This window comes from Phlebotomus papatasi, chromosome 1, assembly GCF_024763615.1.
Source record: "Phlebotomus papatasi isolate M1 chromosome 1, Ppap_2.1, whole genome shotgun sequence".
Lineage (NCBI taxonomy): Eukaryota > Metazoa > Arthropoda > Insecta > Diptera > Psychodidae > Phlebotomus > Phlebotomus papatasi.
The window spans coordinates 34,083,545-34,098,805 of NC_077222.1; the positions used below are offsets into that span (position 1 = coordinate 34,083,545).

A 15,261-nucleotide genomic window follows, 5' to 3' on the forward strand; every position below is an offset into this window, starting at 1 on the left:
AATTTAATAATAATAATAAGGAAATAAAGTGTTCAATATGGATCGCTTTTTTAATCCTGAATATCAAATCATAAACTTTAAAAGAAATCTCGCGTTTAATTATTTCTTCAATTTCCAATATGTAACAGAGATTGATGAATTGAATTATCTATTTTGATCATTTTCTAATTCCTCTTCTACTTCTTCTCAAATAAAATAACTTCCCAACATATTTCCTCGATATCTTTCTTTATTGATCTGCCGAGATATTTACATTTAAGCAAAAGATTGTGGCTGTGATGGATTGGCACAGTTTTGGCCCGGAAGTTTACAGCAGAATGAACAGAAGACATCATAAAATCTTCGGCATAATGGGTTTCACAATGCGGAAGATGCCATAGCCCACGATTCCCAGAAACCCATACTTGATGCTGGCCTTGATCACTCTCCCACGAATCGTCGGCGGAGGAATGATGAGAATGTCTGAGATGCGCTTGGTATCCACTTTGCCCCAATTGGCCATAATCCCAGCTGAATGCCCAATTCCCACGACTCCTACCACATTGACCGGCTGCAGAGGCTGGTCAGGATGCAGAGGCGTCGTGGCAGCCGCCTGAAGGGAGTGACACAGATAGAGATCTCGCTCCTTGACAAATACCGTCTCAAAAGCCGGAAATTCTCCAGCCATTTCCTCCATTAGCGTCTGCAGCAGATCACTCTGCTTGCAATTCTCCACTTCCTCCTTGCTGATCTTCAGATCCGACGTCAGCAGACGCCACACGAGTTTCAGTGTCTGCCAAAAAGTCAGTCCATGGAGAGATCTCTGAAGGGTAATATTGATTGGACGATCACCCAAATGAAGAAGGCAATTGGGCAGTTTTTGTGCTTCCTCCAGAGCCCTTCTGAATTCCCCACCTGGCGCCATGCCCAACTGTTCAGTCAACTTCGCACTGATATTCAGCAGCAGAATAAACAGCAGCCCAATCACCATTCCATTGGCCTGAATGGCATTCCGAAGCTTTGCCATACTGATATCCTTTGCCTCCTCCAGCAGCGTCTTCTCATCGTACTTGAGGATATGCAGTCGTGATGCACAAAGTTCCACCATCACCACCCTCGGTCTCACATTCCTGATCACCAGGGACACGTCATTCTGCGATTCTTCACTGTAGTGAGCCGTTCCCACGAGATACACGCGACTCCCATGCGGAGTCTTCAGCAGATTCACCGTGGCTGGAAGATTCCTGTCAAATTCCTCGAGGGAATCGTAAATCTTGATTTCTGTCGATTTCTCACTGCTCTTCTGCGGCTTCTCAGTGACAGTCTCTGCTGTGGCAGCTGTTGATGAAGATGCAGCTGGCGTTGAGGATTCATCTGCAAGAGATTGAGTTGCTCTAACTCCCCTGGTCTTCACTCGACCCATTCCCCCGCGATGCACTTGACCCACAATTCCCTCTTTCCAAATTATTGTAAATTCAATTATAGTCAAAGATCCATTTATACGCTATAAATAATCCGGATTTATTTTAAAGCAGTGAGGCTATTTAAATCGCCACATTACACGGTAAAAACTTTTGGACACTGACCAAAATATTAAAACAAGTTTTCCTTGGAACAAATTTTTTTGGAATCAATTTGCACCTAGAAAAGATATTTTTTTTGTTCCAAAAAGTTTTCTTTATAGTTTTGTTATGAAATGCAGTTACAATTTTGTTAGAGTTTTTTTGGAACCGTTTTGATACAGTAGTAGAATGTCTACAAATTTGAGTTGATTTCGTTTTATACAAATTTGTTCCTGAAATTTTATAACAGAATTTTTTGCATTCGGCTCTTTTGTTCCCACTATCAGGAACAAATTGGTACATATTTTTTTATAAGAATATTATTCCTATATCTGTAACATATTTGTTCCAAAAATTTTCGGTGTCTGTGGACGAGGTAATTTTTGGAACCAAATTGTTACTCATATGGCGAATCTTTTTGTTCCCATTGTCGGGAACAAATTCGTGTAAAAGATTTTGTCTTACAGTTAAGGCCTATACTTCAGTCGAGATGGATTTCGGTGGCGAAAGTTCATAAGGAACATCAAATAAGAATCAACTTAAGAGTGTTTTATACAGACGCGTGCATGACGAAATCATATGCGAGTTCAGGCAGCAGGAGGGAAGGGAATCTCGAATTACGAAAGCGAAACCATGTAGCACGAAAATTACCACAGATTTGGCGTCCTCTTCCCTTCGGTGACGAGTGACTGAGTGTGAGAGGAGGAGGGATACGATTTTATACTAGATGAGCTATATATTGGAACAAATTCGTTACTAATATTGGGTATCTTTTTGTTCCTCCTAGAAGGTACAAATTTGTTCCAAAAATTTTCGGTGTCCGTGGACGAGCTATATTTTAGAACAAATTCGTTACTAATATTAGGTATCTTTTTAAGTCTCGTAAAATGAACAAGATTATGCCAAAAATTATGGTGTCCGTGGACGAGCTAATTTTTGGAACAAATATGTGCCGAAATTTTTTACCGTGTAGATTGGAATTTGTTTAATTTTTCTCGATATAAACGGCAAATCCAATACGACCCCTCGTATCGAATTGGATTGGATTCAAATTGTCCCAAATTGTCTTACCAAAAATTATTTTGGTAAGGAAGTGTCGTACAAAATAAAATTTTCTGGACTTTTTTTGTGTATTGTGCAAGAATATGGGCGACGACAAGTTTAAAAAGAGGTGGCAAAACAAGGAGACTAAGCTCCTCTTCTAAATTGTGCAGGAGAAGAAGGTTGTTGTGACGATAGACTCTAAAAGAAAAATTGCAAACAAGAAGTTTTTGCAATGTTCCTTAAACAAGGATATGAGCGTAATGTTAAGGAAATGGTGTAGTTAAATTTAAGAATCTTAAGCAAGAGTACAACAAAATCAGCAGCTGGAATAACACGGCAATCCTCGCCGTGAACATGAATTCCAGCAGAAATTGGACCTTATTTCCTCAATAGGCCGAGGGAAGTTTTTCATCAAGTTTGGACGTGAAAGCACCCAGGAAGACAGCACTGGTAATGCCTTTCTTCTTATAAATGAAAACCCTAAGTAATGATGAAGTTTTTTTTAGGAAAGGACATAGTCCATTTCTTCACTATTGAAGAAAAGAAAGAAGGAGAGTGATCTAATGGCTCCTACTAAGATTTTCCTTGCTGACCAGAAGAAGTTGTTTGGAAAAGAAGCTGAGAGGGAGAAGAAGGATAATGAAAAGTATAGAGATCTTTCCCGCAAGATTTTTGAGTTTCTCTAAATAAATATTAAAGAAAAGGAAAATAATAAAAAAGAATTAGAATCTGTACTGCATTCTTCTATATTTCGATACATACTTTTAAAGACACTTCAAGTTTCCTCGTGAAAAAGAAAAACTAATTTACTGAAAAATTGGTATTTTTTCGTGAACCTTAACAATTGAGCATATTTCTTGCGAACCACATTCTCAGCGGAATATAGGGTTAAATGGGAACAGTCGTAGGTACAATCTAAAAATATCAATTTAAAGCTTAGGCCGCACATTAGGTATTATCCGAATTTCATTAAGATCGGTTTAGCGGGTTTAGTCGTATTCGAGATATAAATTTTCAAATTAGTAAATTTTTTTAAGTAATATCGTTTATTATAGAAAAAATTTAGTCTTTGATTTGAGAAGACAATCCTCTGACGAACACCGGAAGAAACTGTATAGGATATCGTTTATTTGTCAAGGATTCACAGACCTATTGAGGACTCGTTAATTTTTAAATGGTTGAACCTGTTCCTATACAGTTATGCCCATTGTTCTTTGTATCTTTCTTTTACGTAAGATATTCAGTGATAATTACCTAATACAATACAGTAGACTCTCGCTCAATCGGCTCTTTTTCATTAGTGCGAAAAATTTTGTTGACAATCTTTACGTTTGAGATTTTGAAAATCGCTGTAGTTCCTCCCGTTTTATCGAGATTTTTTATTATTGAGCACTTTTTGTGAAATTTACAATGACTTTGACGCCCGAATCTCTCGATAATTTGGATGACATTTTGCCCCATATGCACGATTTAAAGAGAGTCTACTGTATCATCCAAACAATTCTTGACACATTTGGAAAAGTATCTCAAAATACGTGCAACCGTTAATAGTTATATTATGAAGTTATGTCATTTGAGAGCCAAATTGTCCGTTTGCACATTTCTAAAGTTTTCAATGGTTTATTATGCATAAAAAAGTGATGATAAATTCTAAGGAAATAATGTATTTTTTTATTAATGATTTAGGTAAAAATAGCAAGTTACAAAAAGTTAAGAGAAGGCAAATAGTCCAGAGATATTGTTTGAATGAATCTGTGTCATGGAATGTTTAATTTTATGAAAAATCACAACAGTGGCTCCACGCAATCCTTTGCCCCTGAAATTCAACTCAAAATCCAAAATCGAATTCGCACGTATTCTGAGTTGCAAGCACTCCAAGGTCCATCGTAAAGAATCTTAGCTTTTATAACCGTATATGGGCTTATCGTTGATCACTATAATTGCTTTTATAAAAATTTAATATTTACTAACCATTTAACATCAGTTAAAAAACTATGTTTTTTTAGACTTGTAGGATAACGGCTAAATTAAACTGCTAATTTAATTAAAGGAGCTAAAAAAACTTTAGCGTTCCCGGATTAAAACTTAATCTACGAAAATTTTGTTCCAGATTATTCAGCGTATAAACGGACTCAAGAGAATGTTCAAGAACTCTTACCTTCACTGCTGATCGTGATGACTTCATCAAGGCTACGTTTCCGTTTTACCCTGGCATCTGGAGTGACAAAACTCCTCTCTTCGTCTAACATCTGGGCAGAGGATTCACCCTGAAAGGCAAAATCATTGTAAAAATCCCATCTAAATGTACCCTGGAACAACTTACAATTGTATGGATAGTATTGTCCGTATTCTCCAATGTGTCGCTGCTTAATTCACTGGCGGTGAGAGTAGTATCACTCTCTGACCCTAAAACATTTTAACCGGAAGTGCATTAGTGAGAAAAAATCTACGAAAACCATCAAAATCACTCACCAAATCCACTGTTATCCAGAGCACTTCGGTAGAGCGTGTCATCACTCCGATCTGACGTGGATGTATTCAAATCTGACATGTTTTCTGGCCTTCTGAACTATCTCCTAAACTCCTATTTTTCACAATATTCGCAAGTTTTCCAAAGAAAATTGAGGAAAATTGCAAAAATCCAGTTTAAAAAACGACACGTCAAAACACCATCTAACCTCACTTTTGCTCAACTGATGTTTACCTGGAATCTCTGGGTAAATAATGCACGGTATTGAAAACTTCTATAGCTAATTTGTGTTTTAAGAGATTTTGAACAATTTCTCAGGAAGATTTTCATTGATTTTTCACTTTAGTTGTGGCATTAAATGCGAAAAATAACTGTGATTGAGGTTGAACGGGTTGAACAACAAACATCCGGACGATTTTTTCCCGATTAAAGTTTTGCGAAAAATCCGGCAGAGGGACATTTGACGGGGAGATAGACGGAGAGTTTTAAATTTACCGGATGTGAAAATTGTTTGTGAGGTTTTTATAGAATTTCCTGTCGATAGACAGATTGATTTTCCGTGAAATTGTGTAAAAAGCGATATTGTGGATTGTTTTGCTCAGTTTGTTCAGATTATGTGTGTTTTATTATCTTTATAAATTGTGTTTGCATTTTCCCGATTCGCGCGTTTGACGGTCGTGGGAGAGAAAGCGAGAAAGGGCAGATTTGCTGCACGTGTTGCAAAGTGAGCGTCGAACGCGGAAAAATTGGAGTGAAAAGAGACAAAAATGCCACGATCGGAAGTATCAAATGACGAGGAGGAGATCCAATCGTCTCTGGAGAACATAAGAAGTGAGTATTGGATGAAATATTCAAAGGTTAAAGCCCCAAAAAAGTCCCGTTGCAAAATTGTGCCGCAAAAAGTGCGCGAATTTCACAATAAAAGGGCTTCCCTGGAGAAGATTTTCGGGGAAAAGTAAGGGAAATATCATGGAAATGTTATATTTCTCCTCTCCAGTCACACGTGCCACAGCCAAGAGATTGGGATCTGTGGAAAAAGATGTGCCCGGAACGCCAAAAAGATCCCAATCTGTCCTATCACTGGAAACAATTTCTGAGGACAGTTCAGGTGAGTTAGCTGAGTTTTCCGGGTGTTTTCCACGAAACTGAACAAGGGTAATGGGATTTTTTTGTCTGTAGTAAATTTGAGAAGTACCAGAGCTACAAAGAAAGATACGTCGCTGTCGCCGGTGGGTGAGAAAGGTGAGAAAAATGGGACGAATCCGCAGGGGGATATCCTTGAGCAATTTTCCTTGTTGCAATTAGGCAAAGCCGATAGTACAATTGGGACACCAATCAGAAGAACTAGGCGACAATCTGCCCTCATAGAATCCCCAGCTAGAACTACCCGATCTCAGCGTCAGATCAGTGAAGATCGCGAAGATGTAGCCTCAAGTTCTTCAGCATCCTCCTTAGCACGCCAATTGCGCACGAGGCGTCAATCTACGGGATCCAATCTGACGCAGAAAAATGTAGAGAGTCACAATGAGCGCAGTGTGACCTTCAATGAGTCTCCGGAACAAGACAGAGAGTACACGCAGTTCCCAAAGACTCCGAAAGCCACGAAGGGCAAAACATCTGCGGATGATTCCTTTGAAAGTATTCTCCCCAACCAGGCGGTAGTGTTACTGGAGCGCCTAACGGACTTTAACATTTCAGATGAGCTCCAAGATAAGGAAGTGTCTGGGACTCAGAGTGCCCAAGAAAGTGAGAAAAAGGACAGTGTTGAGACAGAAAATACCGTTGTTGGGGGCGAAAGTGGTGCTGATGATGCAAAGAAGTCAGAAGAGGAAGTGACAAAAGATGCAGAGAGAGTTGAGGAGGATCAAGTTGCACAGAATGAAGAGAAATCTGCCGGGTAAGTGATTTTTTAGTAATTCGCTTTTGGGTAAAGGTATTTCAGTTTATAGGAGCTGTGATTCTTTATTAAACACCTCAGCAGCAGTTTGCAAAAAATATTGTTTTTTTTTATTTCCTTTTTTTTTCAAATAATCTTTAGTTATAGATAATAGTTTGAGAATGATCCCACTTGAGAACTTTCAATTACACTAATTGATAGTCTTTTTTGGGACATTTTTGAGTAGTTTGTTATGTTTGGTCAAGTAAATTTTTTAAAGTGTTTTTGGCTTTTGTTTGTTTTTGGCAAAGAATGAATTAAATAATTTTTCAAAATTTACTAAATGTTATTTAAAGTAATAAAAAAGCTCAGATAAGCTTATAAGTAGCTGAGAATCTTTATAGGGTGTATTGTGGAAAGGGAGACACTTAAGGAAAAGTTCAATTTCAAATGCATTTTTAAGCTGAATAAATATTTATTATTTTCATTTATTTGGTATCATGAAATTCCTTGTGAAATATTCTAACAGAATCTTATCAGTTTTTATTTAAATTTTCAATCAATTAATTAGAATATTCAATCAAATTAGAAAACAACTCATTTTGAAAAGATGGACAAAAACTTTTGGAAAGTTGGACATAGTGATATTAATGACACAATATCATACAAAATATGTAGAAAATCAAATGTTGAGGGTTTTCTCTGTATACTTGCACATTCGATGGTTGTGCTAATCCCTCCTTTATATCCGGGTAACAGTTGAGGAACGCTAATTACCAAGAACTTCCTGGACGTCCAACCAAAAAGAGGTTCTGTAAATTTCACAAATGCCCCGCGCTGTCCAGCAGTTATAGCTTTAACTCTTTTGTCTCTTTTGGGACTCTGAGTACCCAAAGCAGCATATGAATGTCCTGTGAAAAGCAATGTTTTTTAATTATTCAGAACTGATGAAAATCCTATTTTTTGTGGATGATTACAAACTATAAGGATGCCCAAATGTAAGGTATTTTTTGTAGGACCTCAATTAATTCCTGAGCTTAGATATTTTTAATTAAAAAATGGTGAAATTGGCTTGCAGCCTATGCTGCGGTCCGGAAAGAGTTAAAGCGGATGCAACTTCTTAGCAAATTTGGATACCTCATCTGGCCAGGTCCTTTTCCACTTTCTTTGGAAGTTCTGTAGAAGCTCCTATTTGTCTTTCTCCAGGAGTTTTTGCGATATTTACTATCCATTCTGTCAGAAAAAGTGGTCTTCGGAATCTGGAAATCTTTGCAGCCTTTTCCAGGAGATTTTCTCCTTATCAGCTGCTAACTGCTGTTGAAACTATTTCTCCGGATTCTTAAGGATCTTTCTCTTCCTTGTTAACATGATTTCACTGCACAAAATCACCAAATTCATTCACAAAATCAACTTGTCCAAGAATTCATAAAACTTGTTTTAAAAGCAACACGAAATTAAATCACTTTTCTATCCTTTTTAAATGTAATATTTTACAAATATTTTTTATTCACTTTTTAAATGGATGTAAGGTAAAGTACCCTGTAGTCGGCCGGTTTCTCAACTCGGCCAGTGCGACTATTTATTCAATTTACTTAGATTTGTTATAATATGGTCTTACCGATTTAACATTATAAGGTGTATTATATTATATACAACGTAAATCAGTGAAAATTTCGTAGAAATTGACTATAAAACGTTAAAAAATTGGTTAAATAATTCAACTGGCCGAGTTGAGAAACCGGCCGACTAGAGGGTACTTTACCTTATGTCCTTCGATTTTCACTACGAACTTAATAATATTTCACAAATTACGACGAAAAATCAAACAAAACACTTTGATATTTTCCAAGCAACTTCCATAAGAAACAGAGAAAATGACAACTACCATGTCAAGGTTATGAATATCACGCATGCAATACATTTTTTAAATTCTTCTTGCAAGTCACTCTGTGATTGTTTTATAACGGTTTTTGCATTTTTAACTTCTGAAATAATCATTAAATTAAGTTTAATAATCTTTTCATCGAAAATTTAAATATTTAATTGATTTATTATCAAGTTTTTAAGGAGTTGTCTCACATTCCACACTGCTTTGTCCTACTTTCCAAACTGTCTCGCTTTAGGCAAATGACCCTAGGCGTTCTTGTAAGGCTTGCAACTCGGAATGCTTGAAAATTCGATTTTGAATTGAATATTAGCAGGAAAGAATCGAGTCGAGCCAATTTTATCCATTTCGACCGCCAAGAACAGTTTGCTTGACGCGATTCTTTACCCTCAAAATTCAACCCACTATCTATTTTCTACACAATTTCAAGGATTCCGAGTTGCGGTTCAACTTGCACCTTGAATAATTCAAGATGGCGATTTAACCGGTTAAAAGTTAAATTGTCTTAGTCCCTGGACGAAATATGCAGCTAAACTACCTTCAAAACATATCCAAAAATGAACAAAATGGCTTGGGCCAGTTCCGGATAAGTAAAAAAAACATGTTTTTGGAAGGGTTGGAAGGATGGTTTTCTCTAGCGGAAACTGGGGCACCACCAAACACGGGGTAGCACCAAACACTAATTTTTATTTCTAAACTACTTGGATTATCTCGACTATATCTTCAGTGGACAAGCATCCCTATAATGCCTAAAAATTTCTATAAGTCTTGTCCTCTGAAGTCGAATATCTTAAAAAAAAATTGCATGGTGCTACCCCGTGTTTGTTGGTGCCCCAGTTTCCCCTAAGTCAGTTTGATAGAAAATGTTGACTGTGGCGGTGTCCCCGAAAACGGGAGTCGAACTGTATGAAAAAAAATCTGGATTGTGAGAATGGCTCTCTCGTGAAATTTGAGCAGTTAATAGTTTGAGTACAGGAAGCCATCAAAAGAAAACAAAGGTTCATTTAAAACAGTTAATAAAGTGCGGTCAATTTTGATATAGTAAGGGTCGGATTATATTAAGGTGGATGAGGTGGATTTATACACGGTTGCGATCCGTATCTTTATAAAAGTGTCAATCTCGTTTACAATGCTTTAAAATATCATCGAAATCTCTTCAAAAACATCGAAAAAACAGTCCGATCAAGATAATTTTTTGCCTTTCATGTCAGGGAACATCGATCTTACTCTTTAAAGACGATTGGGTCACCGGTGACTGTGTTTTGCTTTAAAAAGTGTAATTTCAATTTTCCGTCTCATAGCTAGGGCTATCCTAAAGATTCTAGAAGCATCTTCTCCATGGTCACAAAAATCAAGAGCAAAGCTGAAGTCTCGCAAGAGTTTTTGACACTCTGTTAATCCACTTGACCAATCTGCAGAGGAGGCCAGACTTAATCTGTTGAAGGAAGTCTTTCCCCAGATTTTGTCGAACTAAGAGAAAATCAATCAGAACAAGTGACACTCAAATCACCCAGGATCTAACTGGACACCTCGTTATCTAGTCGAGTGCTCTACCAACTGAGCTGTGCTTGATTTGCTACACAACCTTAACCAATTGCATTTTGCACTTCAAACGAATACTCTTGGGGTTGCGAGTTGCGAAATTTGAGAACAGTCACGAAAATCGAGTTTTTTGCGCATATGATATTCTTGATCTAGGGTAAATTAAGCTAATTCAAAACCTGTTCCAAATTCCTGCTTCTGTCAAAGTTAAAGCGTCTGGAAATGGTTTTGAATTAGGACATTTACCCTATAAGAAATTAAAGAGTGTTCTTTTTAAACTCGAGCGGCTTCACATGATTCTACAGTAGACTCTCTCTCAATCGGGCATATGGGGCAAAATATCATCCAAATTATCGATAGATTTGGACGTCAAAATCATTGTAAATTCCACAAAAAGCGCTCAATTATAAAGAATCATGATAAAATAAGAGGAACTTCAGCGAATTTGAGCAAATTTGCTTCACAATTAAATGTGAAAAACGTCGGTTCCAATTTTGGCGGGTGGTCATTTTCAGGATACGAACTATTCAAAACGTAAAATCATGTAAATATGAGAACAATTAAAAATATTTGAAGAGATTACAGCATCGCAATAGCTGTGATCGCTGTGATTATGAAAGAATCAATCAACGGCTTTTAGCTCCACTTGCGGAAATACCATGAAACTTCAATGTTTTCTGAAGAAGAATAGGGGAAGTGCTCATAATTTTGGACAGTCTGCTTATAAGCATCGAAGTTCCAAGTTTGAAGTGCGATATTTTCTATACTAATTGACATTTCTTGTTACTCTCTTTTCAGAAGGGTTGTTTAGAAACTTAGCAAGCTATTTATCGTCTTATTTTTATTAAAATTAGTTTTAATACGTTTAAAAATGAATTGATAAGTAGAGGTGACCTTGGCTCTTATTTTGGACAACTTGTTTATTAATTTGTCCAACTTGGCTGTAAATTTGGATAGCTAATCCGCCTCAATAGGATGCCCATTTTTCTTCATTTGATGAACCAATCTTACCAAGTCCTCTTCCTGTTCATGTAAGGGAAACGTAGAATGTCACAAGAAGCCCGGAAACTTTCCATATCATTCATTAAAGTGAGTTGACTTCGGTGCTCCAAGTACGTGCGGATTCGCTCATTCCCTGACCTTTCCGGGAGCCTTTCAAGGCATTTCTCGCTACATCTCTTTCGTAGAGATGATGCTCCTTTGTTTCTCCAGGCATTTGTCCAACCTAGTCATCACAAAAGCTAAAACTTCACGAAATTTCGTGAGAAAAACACCTGTCCAAAATAAGAATCATCACCTCACTGGTGAATGTCTTAAAAAATTTCCCATTTTTCACACGAAAAATATAATTCACAAGGCAAATCTCACTTCAGGTCAAATGTACAAATCACCATTAACGAGAATAAACACAATATTCAATGAATATTCAATAATATCACTCAAAAAAAGCGAAGAAACATTGTTAGTACTTCATCACAGCTAAATAAGACTGAAGTAAACACGAAGTTCTGTCATATTTCTCGTAAGCAATTGCTCACACTGAATTTTCAACAAAGCAATTTCAACTCAAATCATATTTAAAATTTAACGTATTTAGTGTTAAAATCTTCCAAAAAAAAACAAAAATATTTAGATAGAATTCATTATTCATCAAATATTGGAATAAAAATCCATCATTTTAATCAATTTATTTTTAGTGTCCAATGTTATCCTCAAAGTGTCCAAAATAAGAAACTGGACAAAATTATGAGCATTTCCCCTATTTGAAATTTATTTAGAAATATTTATAGGATTTAGGAAAATCTCTTGCATTTTATATCTTTTGCAGTGAAAAAACTGATGAAGTTGTTCCAGAATTCTCAACTAGCTGGAGTCAGTCGGTGTCTGGTAAGGTGACTGATACAGGGGAGAATCCGATTGATGCTTTCGGAACTAAGGAGCGCAAAGAGGAGGAAGAGGCACTGGCAGAGCATAAAAAGGAGACAGAAAAGAAGAAGGCTGTTAAATATAAACTCATGAAGATTTACAGTGATGACGAAGACGAGGAGGCAGAAGAAGAGGAAGAGAAAGAGGAGAAGAAAAAGTCAGAATTTGTTGATGATGAAGCCATGGAAGTGCCTGAGGGAGAAGAGTCAATGGATGAGGAGGAGAGGGAGTATCTCAAGCAACAAGAAATTCCAGAAAATGGTATTGATATTGGATCTGAAGATACCGATGAAGGGGATGAAGAAGAAGAGGATGATAAAGAGCCAGATCCTGAAGATGTCAATTTTATTGCCTTTTCTGATCAGGAGGAAAATGATCCGGTGGTTAATGATTCTCTGGATATCCTGGAGGAGAAGGCGGAGAAAGTGTCAAAGAAGAAAAAGAGGATTCTTGTGATGGAGGACAGTAGTGATGAGGATGAAGAGATTGAGGAGACTTATAGAAATACTTCTTTGGTCAAGTTCCCAGGCACAGTGCTCTCTAAACTTAATGATGATGAGGAAGAAGGTGAAGCTGAAGCAGTTGAATATGATCAAGATGTCACAATGGTGTCTCTGCCGTCGCCCAGTAAGAAGACCCCAAAGAGTTCACAGAAGATCCAGAAATCTGCCCAGAAGACACCTAAATCAGCCGAAAACGTCCAGCAGCCGGTTGAAAATGGCCAGAAATCTGCCCAGAAGACTCCAAAAGTTTCAGAAAAGTCTCAGAAGTCTGCTCAGAAGACAGCAAAGTCACCTGAAAAAGCTCAAAAGTCAGCGGAAAAGGCTGAGAAATCGGTGCAGAAGACTCCAAAATCTGCTCAGAAGACTCCTCAACCCAAATCAGTGTCTCGCAATCTTCAGTCAGAACTGGAAGAGCAGAGTAATCAGACTTCTGAGAAAGATCCCGTAGAACAAGATGAAGATGTCGAGATGACAAATCTTCCGGAAGAACAGACGAGTAAAGTTGCTGAAGAAATGGATTCTCCATTGTCACCGGAAGGAAATAAAGATGCCGATGAAGAAGATTCAGAAGACTCAGAATCGGAGGAAGAAGATGAGAAGAGTAAGGAGGAAGAGTCTGAAGATGAAGAAGATGATGAGCAATGGGAAGATATTGAGGAGGAAGAGGAGAAGGAGAAGCTGGATAAAACGGACAGTGAGAGTGTGTCGGCCATCCTGGCGCGTTGCAATGAGTTCCTGAAGGTTAAGCGGGAGGATCAGGCTGCTCAGAAGAAGATCAATGCTGAGAAGAGGGCAAAGAGGCGTGCAGCTAAAGAGAAGAAGATGCAATTGAAGAAAGAGTTGGAGGAAAAGAAGGCAGAAGTGGAGAGGCTCAGGGAGGAGATCAAAGAGAAGAAGCGACGCGAGAAGGAAGAACAGGAGAAGCCAATTGTAAAGGAAGAAGCTCAGTCGAAGAAGAAAGTCTCCGAACCGGAAGGGAAGCCTCAGAAAAAGAAGAAGAAAGAGAAGATTCTGGAGGAAGAAACACCAAGGCCCGTTGACATTGAGAAGAAAAAGAAGAAGAAGGAGGAAAAATCTTCAGAAATTCCATCTACGGGAACTAAAAAGAAGAAGAAAGAGAAGATACAGCAAGAAGAGCAACAGGAAGAAGTCCAGAAGAAGAAGAAAAAGAAGAAGAATGAAGAGGAAGATGTAACCGTCAGTTCTGGCGATACCAATAGACTTCCACTGGCTCTGCTGAATCAATTGTCAGAAAACACAGGAGAAAAGCTATCCAGGAAGAAGCGCCGAGCCGAAGAAGATCCCGAAAGTGCAAAGCCACAGAAGAAGCAAAAATCCCTTCCGGAAGTGCCGAAAAATGTTGCGACACCTATTGGGATGTTCAATGTCAGTGAGGTTGATCCCCTGCTGAATCCCTTTAGCATTCGGGATTCAAAACTCTTGCGCAAGGCTCAGGTGACAAAACAATTCAAACGGGAGAAGAAACTGAAGCATAAGAAGAAGGAAATTCCTGAAGCAAGTTGCATTTTTCCCCGTCCAACAACATCCTGGACACCTGCGGGAATTTTCACAATCACCGATTTTAGTCCTCGGAAAAAAATTGTCAATACAGCAGGGAATTCGGGATCAATGGAGTTTATCGTAACGGCCCTGGAGCCAAAGAAGAAGATGAGCAAGAAGAGCCAGGTGACAAGTGTCTTCAGTACGAATACCGAGAAACCTGCCATCAGCTTCAAAGATCAAAAATTGTATGGGAATGGTGTTGTCCGGGAGACTTCCAGGGACCTGATGAATCGAAATATTAAGAGGAAGTTCACCAAAATGTAATGAAAAAACAATTTCTGTAAACATTCTCAATTTTTTTTGCCTATGAATTGCGTTATCAAAGGAATTTGTTTTATTTTTCACGCCGCCACTGGAAAGGTCAAAGAGTGCGTAACGGTCGTTTTCAGTTATGAATTTGAGCGGCGACCCCTTTTCTCTCTCTCTGGGGCGAACTTTGGACTCGCCCGTCGATTGCAGCGCACACTGTGTCGAAATTGCTGGTTGTGCCGTGAAAATAGTAAAAATTTTCGTGATAAAGCGAGTTATTTGGTGTGTATTGCAGTAAATAGTGAAAAAGAGATTGCCAGGAAGTGTTAGCAACGTTAAAAAGATGGTGAGTGTTGCATTTTCATGGGGAAAATTGAAATTATTTATGGGACATTCTCAGAAGCCGGTGTAAACAATTGGCAGCCATATTGAAAATTTATCCCGGCAAAATTCACGTCAAATTTTTTCTCATCGATTTTCATTTGGGGCCTTTTGGGTGTTTCAATGGGGCATTCTGGGAAATGGTTTCTGGGGATGATGAACAGGGGATTTTCCATAGTTTTGGGATGAAATTAAATAAAATGGGGTATTTTTGCATAGTGCCGTCTCTTTTACTCTCCCTCCAAAGAGAAAACCAATCGATTAAATAATTCAGACCGGAT

General features: G+C 38.1%; 3 protein-coding genes across 7 annotated transcripts in view; 2 read left to right on the forward strand and 1 right to left on the reverse strand.

Annotated features, from left to right (window-relative positions):
* Positions 1–211: 211 nt before the first annotated feature.
* LOC129798886 (traB domain-containing protein) lies at positions 212–5,491 on the reverse strand. 2 transcript variants are annotated; one of them, XM_055842353.1, is made up of 5 exons: positions 5,290–5,491; positions 5,058–5,169; positions 4,909–4,991; positions 4,744–4,852; positions 212–1,353 (listed from the first exon to the last, which is right to left on the reverse strand). In XM_055842353.1, exons 2-5 carry the CDS (start codon positions 5,134–5,136, stop codon positions 332–334), a joined length of 1,293 nt encoding a protein of 430 aa, XP_055698328.1. In that variant the 5' UTR covers positions 5,137–5,169; positions 5,290–5,491; the 3' UTR covers positions 212–331. The 2 variants fall into 2 exon arrangements, with proteins under 2 accessions (XP_055698328.1, XP_055698327.1); XM_055842352.1 differs by having other exon boundaries at positions 5,058–5,491.
* Positions 5,492–5,504: 13 nt separating this feature from the next.
* Positions 5,505–14,674, forward strand: LOC129798884 (glutamic acid-rich protein-like). 4 transcript variants are annotated; one of them, XM_055842348.1, is made up of 6 exons: positions 5,506–5,886; positions 6,053–6,163; positions 6,235–6,297; positions 6,361–6,693; positions 6,754–6,952; positions 12,187–14,674. In XM_055842348.1, the coding sequence occupies exons 1-6, from the start codon at positions 5,823–5,825 to the stop codon at positions 14,612–14,614; spliced, it is 3,198 nt and encodes a 1,065-aa protein (XP_055698323.1). In that variant the 5' UTR covers positions 5,506–5,822; the 3' UTR covers positions 14,615–14,674. The 4 variants fall into 4 exon arrangements, with proteins under 4 accessions (XP_055698320.1, XP_055698323.1, XP_055698321.1 ...); XM_055842346.1 differs by having other exon boundaries at positions 6,235–6,693; XM_055842347.1 differs by having other exon boundaries at positions 6,361–6,952.
* A 100-nt stretch (positions 14,675–14,774) lies between these two features.
* Positions 14,775–15,261, forward strand: part of LOC129798885 (uncharacterized) — a 38,857-nt gene continuing 38,370 nt past the window's right edge. Inside the window, exon 1 of the mRNA XM_055842351.1 lies at positions 14,775–14,945. Coding sequence (XP_055698326.1) covers positions 14,943–14,945 — 3 coding nt within the window. The 5' untranslated portion in view covers positions 14,775–14,942. The remainder of the gene's footprint in view (positions 14,946–15,261) is intronic.

Coding starts and splice junctions, on each gene's coding strand:
- LOC129798886 (XM_055842353.1), bottom strand. CDS start 5,136: ATGTCAGATTTGAATACATCCACGTCAGATCGGAGTGATGACACGCTC. Junction 4,853..4,908: donor ACAATACTATCCATACAATT/GTAAGTTGTTCC, acceptor TTTGCCTTTCAG/GGTGAATCCTCTGCCCAGAT. Junction 1,354..4,743: donor CATCACGATCAGCAGTGAAG/GTAAGAGTTCTT, acceptor AATCTCTTGCAG/ATGAATCCTCAACGCCAGCT.
- LOC129798884 (XM_055842345.1), top strand. CDS start 5,823: ATGCCACGATCGGAAGTATCAAATGACGAGGAGGAGATCCAATCGTCT. Junction 5,887..6,052: donor GTCTCTGGAGAACATAAGAA/GTGAGTATTGGA, acceptor TCTCCTCTCCAG/TCACACGTGCCACAGCCAAG. Junction 6,164..6,234: donor AATTTCTGAGGACAGTTCAG/GTGAGTTAGCTG, acceptor TTTTGTCTGTAG/TAAATTTGAGAAGTACCAGA.